The following is a 10729-nucleotide window of genomic DNA, read 5'->3' on the forward strand; positions in this document are numbered from 1 at the left end:
AAAAAAAAAAAAAAAAGTGATCCGCTGTATTCGTAACTTTAACATAGGCAGCTACCACTTGAAAATCTAATAATTTTCTCTTACCTAAAATGAAGACTTGGCATTGGCTGCTGTCTTCATTCTAGCTCTTTCCCCATCTAAATGTTGGCATTTCTTCTATGTACACTGCTCTTGTACTTCCTCTCTATCTCCCTAATTTATCCTTCAAGGGCAAAGGCTCATATGTCCTAGGAGCCTTCTCCTGGCATGCTAGACCCCTGGAATCATACATGCATCTTACTGTTTCCACGCTTTTGTGATTGTCTACTTTGGATCCTTTTCTTCTACAACTCCTAAATTGTCAGAGGTGGAAACTCTTAATAATTTGACGTGATAGTCTCAGTTCTTGGTACTTTAGGATAAGGAGAGTTTCAAGTTGTCTGAAATCTGACCCTATTAGAACTCACCTGTGTGTCTTAAGATGCTCTTATGCCTTCACTAAATGATTCAGACATTTCAAAGAACATACATATTGGTGATTAATGTGGATATTTAAAAGAACATCTTTTTTTCAGAAAAACATATTACTAAGAAGTAATCTTTTACTCACATACACAAAAATTTTGACTTATATAGGAGTAAATAGATAAACATCTAAATCACTATCAAAAAATACAACTAGAAGGGCTTGAAGACACTAGTGGGGACCCTGAGAGGCACTACCGTGTAGCAGATCAACACCCCACTCAGTTCACCAGGAAGTCTGCTGTTTCTGTGGTCCACCACAGGGTTGCTCACTGACCCACTTGACCTCAATTTTCTCATCCATAACACAGATTTGCATGTCATACATGAGCATCCTCTAAGCATTTAAGATTACTTGTATGTGAAGCAGGCACCTAGGAAAGGGTCATGCAAGTAAGGAATCACTGGAACCCAGGGACTATTATACCACTGATGTTCACACTTCAAAATGAAGAACCCGGAAACCAGTGCAGAACATCCCATCCCGATGACCCTTCATGCATTTTAGCTTGTGTATTACCCTAAATTGTGCCGTGAATTGCTCATTTGAAAATAAATGTTGGACGCGGCTGTTCATTTTCCTTAAGGTCTCATGAGTCCTAGTCTATACTGGGCGGTAGGAATTCCAGGGATGCACTTCTGACAGGACTGAACTCAGTATCCTAGGCTACCTTCCCTGTGGTGACAAACCAACTGTTATCTAAAGAATCTGTGGTTTCCCAGCATTTATTCCAGAGGTGTTCCACATTATACACTGGATGGGGGCAGGTAGGCAAGTCATGTAAACAAAATTCAGAATACTGTGAAATCATCTAGGTCCTTGCTCATAAGCTATAACTCTGAACTAACAGTACAGGTATAGTCCCCAGCTTAACCGTGGTTCCTCTTGCGATGTTTCAGCTGTATGTTTTCTGAAAGTGGTATCGATTCCATAGAAAGCCCACAAATCTGAGGTGATTCCCCCCGCCAGGCTAATGATATGTAGTATGATATTGTCTCAAGCTGCTGCGCAATGGCAATAGGCTACAGCTCCCACTGGGCCACATGTCACACAGCAAACAGCGAATGCTTATCACGCATTGTTATGTTGTGATGACCAATAAATATATCAGGTGCATCACAGACTCCATTGGCTTATAATGTTTTCAGTGTAAGATGAGTCTATAAGGACATATCAGCATGATAAGTCTGATGACATCATTATACAGAAAGTAGAGTTTAAATATAAAAGAGCCCTTCTAAATTTGGCAAGCAAAATCGGCAAGAATACTTGAAGAATGGAAAGGACGGAACATTTTTTAAAATATCTGTGAAATACTGAAAGCGTACTTTGAAATGCAAGTGCTAAGGGTAGACATTTCTGCCTTTGTTTTGTGGGAGGTGGATTTAGTTTCTTACCTCTTGTTTACTTATAAAATTCAGATACCTAGTCCGGCTAGGACAGTCATAAAGCAGGATTATCGTGTGCTCTTTAGTAGCTATTGAGTGAATTAAAGCAGCTAGCATTAGTGCTCTGAGCCGTGCCAGTTGGTGCTTTCCAGTGCTTCTGTTGGAAACCATGTGCAGTATGTGGTTGTGGGGAAAGGATGCATGGATCCCAGTTGGGTTTAGATTCAGGCACGAGCTAGGCTCATCCTCTCCTTTTATGGCACACCTGAAGAAAGCAGTTGCTCCTGGGCCACCTCTGCTGTCCATTTTGCCACCTGAAGTAGCTAGCCCCTTCTTCACAGGGTTCTGAAAGTGTTCCGTCCTCTGTACCCAAGTCGCAGGTTATCTCACTGTGCTCCTCTTAACGACGGAGGGAATATGAGCCTATCCAAAGTGCATAAGCTTGCCAGAGAACATCAAATCAGGTCGGATCTGTGTCATCATTTTCGAATATCCGTGGTCTCAACCATGGGCTTCTGACTTGAAGAGAAACCCCAGGTACCACAGTGTCACGGGACAGCACTCACCACAAGTCCCTGTGCGTCCTCGTCACTCCACTTTTCGTGACGAGCACTGTTCGTAGTTTTTCCACTCACACGAAGTCGCTTCTCAACTCTGACATTTCGCTACTCTTGGAACCCTCCACTTGGCACGGATTATTTAGAAACTTATTCCAGGGGTTTAGGAGTAACCAGCAGCATATCTTCATCACTTGGAGTTATTGTGGGTTTCTTTTTTAAAGTCCCATTTCATGAATTTCAAAAGTAGCATTTACATAATATAAAATAAATCCACCAGCTGTCTTAACCCAGCCATGAACCCTGGACTTCAGTAATGACTGGTGTGATAAGATATGTCCTTGGCATTCATATTATGGGGATTAAACAAGTGCTTTCTGGTTTGATTTAAGATCCTCTGCACAGTAGAAAACAATGGCCAGTGCTGAAAATCTAGCCAACAAAATAATGCTATTATTTTGCTCAATGGACATAGTATTAAATCTTCCTCTAACGCTGCATCTGAAAGTATAGTTCTCAGACATGGTCAGTGACATTTATTTGTGCAGTGGCAGTGGTTCACACACAATTCACAGCTGGTCAAAGTGTAAAGAATAATTGACTCTAGAGCAGCGATTCTCACTGGGGGTCAAATGACCCTTTCACGGGGGCCACATATCCTGCATATCCTATATTTACGTTATGATTCACAATAGTAGCACAATTGTAATGTATTAGTGAAGTAGCAACGAAAATAATGTTATGGTTGGGGGTCAGCACAACATGAAGAACTGTATTAAAGGGTCTAAGCATTAGGAAGGTTACGAGCCACTGCTAGAGAGCACACAGCTGCAAAGAGGACAGCTGTATCTCTCCCTTTCCCAAGCCTCGGGGATCATTTTAGAAGTGGAGGGGTGGGGGAGATGATAAGTGCCAGAGGTCAGAGAGGAGTCAATCAAAACAGTGTCTTCTGGACGTGGCGGGATGACTGCACTCCTGAACTCAGTGGCTGTGGTTGCTGCTCAGAATTAAACCAATCATCATTGTAGCATAGTGCGGGGAGGCATTCATAAGCCCCAACTCCTAACTAAGGAGCTATGGGCAGCTGGTGGCTTCTGATGAAGATTTAGGGATGATGCTCCTGGTAAGCTAGCCACACTCTGGTGGACAGGTTCACACCGATGATTATATGAACAGCTCATAACAAATTCCTAGGTCCTAGATGCAATCTTTTTTCTACTAGTATCCTGTTACTGTTACTATGACTCCTACTCTGCTAAATAGACAGAGTACTCCACCAACTTCTGATGACTATCGCAACCTTAGATTGATGCTTCTCTCAGTCCTCATCAGAGAAACTACTTCTTTCAGTAGGTGCAGTTAACATGGAGACTCCCAAGAGTCAAAGTGCAGAAAAGAGATTGCAGAACGCTCAGTGCTGAATGGCACATCTGTATTGCACCCCTCCTCCCAAAACTCAGCATCTTTGAGGGAGACGGCAGGGAAAGAGCCTGAGAGGAAGAGATGGTAGGTGACTATAAAGAACAGGGTCTCTTCATACAGCAGGATGGCTGCCTGTAAGAACCCACCGTGTTGTAACAGTGTGCTCGAGAGCTGTACAACCCCAAATCATACAGAATTCCAGCATGGAGAAGATAGGTGGACATGAAGTCTCACCCCTCAGCTAATAGCTACTTAGAGTAAATTGGTCTGTTTCTTTAACTGGGTAGCATCTGGTAGGTCACCCACACTCTTTCGGTAGACCATACATCCAAGGGTATACAGGAATCACAAGTTTCCTTGATGGGTTTAAAGAAAAGAGTATTCAAAGTTGGATGGTTGGGGAAGTAGAGATGGATCTGGGGTGATTTGGAGGGCAGTAAATTGGATCAAAATAGAGTAAATTCTCAAAGAACAAATACAAGTGAGAAAAAAGAAAAATGAGTGGATAAACTAAAAAAGTAATGATCTAATCATTTCTTTAAGGCACAAACAGCCCTTCATGGCAAAATATTGTCTGCATTTGAGAACTTGCTCTAAATATAATGTTTAATGCTTATTGGATAAATGAATTAGTCTAGAATGGACTCTTGTCCTGACTTTACCATGACTAGCGCTGTCCTGATCTTTTAGCATTTCTTGTTCCCTGTCTCACACAGAGAAGATCACGCAACTGACAGAAGCCTGTCCCTGTGTTTCCCATCTCTAATGCAAATATCCTAACAGGGAATAAAATCTTAGAGCAAGATTAGTGGCCAACAAAAGTTTCTCGGACTCTTTACTTTCAGCATGTCTCCACTACACACTTACATATATTTCCAAAACAGAGAAAATAATATAGATGAAAGACTATACTACAAATTCATGTCAAGAAGGCCTAGATTCTGTGCTGTAGACATCACTCAAGTCAAATCGGCATTAGGAGTAGTAACATCTGTAAAGAGATGGATACATTTCAGGATGCTGTGCCTGAAGAAGGGAACTCTCACCCAACTGTTGCAAGAGTCGTAAACACAAAGCAAGCACACACTCTGCCCACTTCTCTTCCCATTGACAGTGGCCAGTGCTGTCCTCATTTCTAAACTGCTATTAGCAGCATTTTTAATTTATAATTTTCTGATTAAAGATATGGGGTGCTGTTGACAGTGGCAGGTGAAAATGTAAGAAAGGGAGATCTAGTGAGCTCCCTTTCATGTCTGTAGCATGAAGCTCCTTTCCCTCTACCATCTGACCTTCCTTTCTTTGTCCACTTTGGGACATTGATTGGCTGTGCACTTTCTGGCCTGACTTTCTGATCTCTTATGTGGCATTTCTGCAGTCTCACCGGCCTGCTTGAACTCTACTGGCCACTCAAACCCATCTGATATCTGCCTGCTCGCGGGTCTAGGGGGGAAAGTTGCTGAGCTTCCCTAACTGGAATAAAAACCCTTTGCTTTCTAGATCCCAGGAACCAATAAGATTCATCTCATTTACCATCCCAAATGTTGTATTTGAACAGAAAACACAATGCCTTGGAGCTTTTTATTGTACTTGAGTTTTGTCACCTAGGTATAGCAGGTCTTCTCAATTTTTCTCTTCTCTTTGCATTCTCTCCTAGGAAGCTTCCTTAGCCCCTGACAGTGCACTCTCTCCAGAGGCTCTGGCTTTACTGATGTGCCCGTAGACTCTCCTTTGGGCTGTATAGTCTTTATTCATCATCTTCCTCATTAATACACTAACAGTAACATGGCAACTGCTGAGCAGTTATTGAAAAATTAGGTTCCTATTATTGGAAACACAGATTCTAAAGTGTGATAGACACATCTGGAAAAGGGAAGTGGATGAAGTGTAATACCAAAGGTCAGCCTGGGTAAGTAATAAATCTGAGTGCACAACATGATTCTACAAATAGATCCACCCGTGCTGCTTCCTCCATGGTCAAGTAGATTGTTGTAGTGGGTGTTTAGACTACAATAAATGGTTGTATGTTTTCTTCCAGGGCGGACACCCTGGGTCTATGGGGCCTCCTTCTGTTGCCCCATCATTCCGGCCAGAAGATGAGCTCGAGCACCTGACCAAGAAGATGCTGTATGACATGGAAAACCCCCCTTCTGATGAGTACTTTGGTGAGTGGGACTCGGAGCTGAATGCCTAAGGAAATGCTCGTTCCATTTTCCCTACTGAGGAAGTGGAGTTATGCTCAGCTGCACTGGTGCCGTGTTTGCATCAAGTGCGTGAGAGGTAGTGTTTATGCACACAGCACTGTGCATTTCTCACCAGACCACCATGAAGAAGAAATGCAGTCAGCTTGTTCTCAAAATCTCACTGGTTCTTACAGTTAATTGATATGCACAATCAAGACACACTCTGGATGATTTATTAGCTTCACACAAGGCAAAAATAGATCATAGTTCATCTTGTGTCCATGTAGCTCTAAATACTTATGAATAACTTGGAAATTGATACGGTTTAACTGTATTCTCGAGTCTTATCATGACTGAATTCAGAAGGGAGAAATACCTCTTTCTGTTTGGCACCTCTTCCCTCTTCTAAACCATGAATAACTATGACTAGTTAGTGTTATTCTTCCCAGTCCATCAGTGCTAGTTGGAGGTACATGTCATTTGTGAGATGCTGTGGACAGTCAGGGGAACTGTGATGCAGAAGGGATGACACACACACACACACACACACACACACACACACACACACGTGATCGTGAGTGTGTGGAGGAAAAGCCATGAGTCCTCTGTACTCTCTGAGAACACTGAAAAGCAGGGAGTCACACTTGAACCTGAAGCCTCTAAACCAGTCTTCAATGTAGAGATTGTTTGCCATTCTGTCTCATTTTTTAAAAAAAAAAATGGTATTTTTGTAGTATGTAAGTAAATTAATTCTGGGAAAATAAATTTAAAACTGCAACATATTAAACTGTGAAATAGGAGGTGAAGTTTTATGATGACATTTAAGAGACACTAAATTACCCACTTAAGCTGATATAATAGTTTCTCAACATGTTTTTCTCCACTTCGTGTTAGTCTCATCACATGCTCTCAGAGTAGGTTCTCGAAGGCTATGTAGAGAACGGCCACATGGGTCTCAGTAATGAGTAAAGGCTCCAAGGCAGAGAACTGAACAGGCTTTTGCATCCTCAGATATTCCCTGGCTTCATGACTTCTCTTTAATGTCTTATTCTGTTGGGGACTGTGGACCCCCAGACCATGAATTTTCTATGACTCTTTTGCCCAATGGAGTAAACAGCTTGTTTTCCTGTGCTTGCAGCTGCTCTGAGCAACCTATGCTTGCAGCTGCTCTGAGCAACCTAAGACCCTGATGACAGGGGAGTAATTTCTGGTGGGCTTGCAGCTGAAGGATCCCCAGAGCTAGGGCGTGGCCATTGGTCAGAGAAGGCACTAGATAAGCTGCCCTGGAACACAATAAAGTTGGCATTCTTGATTCAAGGGGACATTCTTGTATTCTTGTTTCAAGGATGACCCGTGTCTCTGTGTATATGTGTGTTTCAATCTCAAGCCCCTTGCCTGGCGGTGAACCATCCTGTAGTGCAGGCGGTAAGCTACAGGCGTAGTACCGTAGTACATGTAGTACAGGTGCTACAGGATCATAGCACACATAGTAGTACTGAATACACAGTGGAAGAAACACTGAGGCCCCTGTATGGAGGAGGGGTGACTGGTATATGGAAAGCAAACACTTCTGTACACAGATGTTTCTATAGTTTAGCTAACAGGGTATGAGGTAGCAATAGAGAGCTCTGATCCTTGAGCCTGGGAGATGGCTCAGCTGCTCTTCTGGTTTGTTTTGCTGTTCCTCTCCCTAAGTGGCATGACCAAAAGCAACTTGGAGAAGGAATGGTTTGTTTCACTTTGAAGGTTACAGTCCATCATTGAAGGAAGTCAGGGCAAGAACTCAAGGCAGAAACCGTGGAGGAATGCTCCTGCTTACTGGCTTGCTCCCAGGCCTGCAGCCACCTTTCTTAACAACCCACGCCTTCCTGCCTAGAGATGGTACCACCGATTGTGGGCTAAGCCCTCCTATGTCAGTTAGCAGTCAAGAACATTACCCATAGACACATTGGCCACAGATCAGCACACAGGCCAGTCTGATGGGATAAAACTCTTCAGTGATGGTTTTTTCATCCCTGATGTGTCAAGCTGACAATCAAGATGTTAATAGTTGACATGGTAACCGTTTAACCCTCGAACTCACATAGTGAAACAGAACTGTCTGCTGCAAGTTGTCGTCTAAATTCACAAGCATACTGTGGCTCATACATCTCTCAGGCTCATTCCCTGGGCCTCTGCACACACTAAATAAGCAAGTAAATGTTAAAAAATATTTTTATATAAAAAAAGAAACCTGATTCTGGTCCCTGCTGTGCCCCTGACTAGCTAAGTATTGCTAGCAGGTCCCTCTACTGCCTGAGCCTCGTTTCCCACCTTGGTGATTCAAGGTGTATAGAACAAACGATCCCTTGCATTTCTTTCAACACTAGCAAATTCACAATGGAAACAACAACAGTGAAGTAAAATGGTGAGGCTATACATGAGACTGTGGGAGTTGGCACAAGCGCATGGAAAATAGTAAGATGGAAACAAGCAAAGGTATCTGCTTATATCAGGGGATAGGGAAAGTTTATTGCACTCTTCTCATTGTAATAGGAGGAGGGTGGGTGTTAGCATCCACGATGAACTGAAGAAAAAGTTAATGATGAAAGGTAAGCCATCTGTAATTATATTATATTAAAAGTGAAAAGCTAAGTTCTTAGTATGCCTGTTCCAGCTATTGTGCAACAAAATCTACAGTGATAAATAAAGTAAACCGAACAACTAGATCAATGGGCAAATGCTACGCACTCAGAAAACAGATAAAAATGACCTTCGAGCTCTCTTAACTTTATGGCAGACTAGCTTAGAAAACTCTGAGCCCAAGATTCCCTAGGCCTCCTCTGGTTGCTCTTTCCTCCACAGCGTGGAAATAGCTGTCTTACACTGTGATTGTGAGCAATACATGAAACATTTATAGAGCGCACTCAGCCAAGGTCTTGGCATGTAGAATGTGTTCAATAATCAGAGTTCACCAAAGCTCCAGAGACATGCAGCTTATTTAAGAAAACAAGATATCCCTATTAAAAAATCCATCAATAACATTTGATTTAAATTTAAGTTCTAGCAAAAGTAAAAGGTGCGTCACCGGCAGTCAAAGTAATCATTGCCAAGTGGAGTTTGCTATCCTTGAGAGAGAGAGCTGGGGAAGGGCTGGGTTCTACTGAGTATTTGTGCTGTGGCATTACTAGTTTATGAACTTCAGAAATTAGCTTATTTCACCCTTATGGAGGAATATCATCCTGTGAAGTAGGTGTCACTATCATCTTCCCATTAGAGAATTAAGGCCCAGGAATGTTAAGTGTTTACCCAGTATCACCAAGTAATGAGCTGCAGAACTGCATTGAAAACTGTACACCGGGCCTATATCCTTGAACACCATGCTCTCAGATGGGGGGAGTTAGATCATAAACTCAGGGAAGGGTTTAGAGGGGAGATTGCCTTTGGAGAGACGGGCAATTAAGGATGGGGATTCTCTTCTAAATAAATAACAACAACATGTAAGTGATGCCACGATTGTGTGGAAAACCTGGGTGTGGTTCCGGGCAGGCTAATCTCGTGGTGTTTGTCACAGGCCTGGGTTTTCCCTTGGAAAATGTTTATGTCTCACGGGGGCCAGTGAAAAATTATGGTGTGTTACTGTAACAGGAACACAAAGTGATATGTGACTTCATCCACGTTCAGCCACCATTCTGAGAAACTTCAGGGAAAGAAGGCATATCTAGAAGCAGCAATAGAAAGATAGTTATGGAGTCCTTAAGCTTTCGGTGAGCATTTATTCTTAGTTTAATTAAACTTGGGAAATAGGAAGATCCTAGAGAAGTGGGACCATTTCTGATGAGGGAACTTTTGACACAAAATGCGGGGGCGGGGCCAGAGGCAGATAGTGGAATAGAAGCCCCCGTGGCAAATATCACGCTTGAAGGAAAGAGTCAGTGGAAACAGGCTCAAAGGGTTTCTAAGCCCTGACTGTGGCCTTTGGACATCACCTTCTCTAAGGAGTCACCTGCTGGCACCCAGTGCTAAGGACTGTCCATGGGAAGTTTTCACAAGCATAGCCTCAGAGCATAGTTTGAATGCCATCTTGGCTCATATTGCTCAGCAACGTAAAGTCAGGATCCTCCCTGTGCTAGTTGAGTCACTCAGTAAGTGACCATATCCACAGATTGGCCTGAGATGCTTAGGATACCGGGAACATGATTTAGGTGTGTTTGAAATTTTAGAGGAAAGAAACCCATCAGGGGCCCAGCCTGATAACTCCTGAAAAATAAGTAGCCGGTGAAATGGACATGGACAGTAGTAACATAGGCAAGGCATGGGAAAGTTGGAAATTCCCAGTCAGTATGGAGAACTAACTTTTGAACAGACAAAGCAAAATCCTTGCAAAATGTAGCTGAAGAATCATCTCTCTGATGTTGAAGCTGATGGGGACTCCATCTTTCATCCTGAGCCCGACTCTGACATTATGACTTAGTTTTCTGAAGTCACCCTTAGTAGATGGGCCTGTGAAAGAGTCCATTAACATCTAGTTTAAATGCCAGCGCTTGGGAGGCAGAGGCAGAGAGATCTCTGAGTTCAAGGCCAGCCTGGTCTATAGAGTATGTTCCAGGACATCCAGGGCTACATAAGGAAACTCTGTCTCAGGGGGAAAAAAGTGTGTGTGTGTGTGTGTGTGTGTGTGTGTGTGTGTGTGTGTGT

At 42.9% G+C, this 10729-nt stretch overlaps 1 protein-coding gene across 2 annotated transcripts in view; it reads left to right on the top strand.

Moving 5' to 3' along the window:
- Window positions 1–10729, top strand: part of Lpp (LIM domain containing preferred translocation partner in lipoma) — a 600182-nt gene that overhangs the window by 454985 nt on the left and 134468 nt on the right. For both annotated transcript variants that reach the window (XM_026785266.1, XM_013351721.2), the window contains one exon: window positions 5908–6034. In XM_026785266.1, coding sequence (XP_026641067.1) covers window positions 5908–6034 — 127 coding nt within the window. The remainder of the gene's footprint in view (window positions 1–5907; window positions 6035–10729) is intronic.

Source organism: Microtus ochrogaster, chromosome 2 (assembly GCF_000317375.1).
Source record: "Microtus ochrogaster isolate Prairie Vole_2 chromosome 2, MicOch1.0, whole genome shotgun sequence".
NCBI classification, from domain to species: domain Eukaryota; kingdom Metazoa; phylum Chordata; class Mammalia; order Rodentia; family Cricetidae; genus Microtus; species Microtus ochrogaster.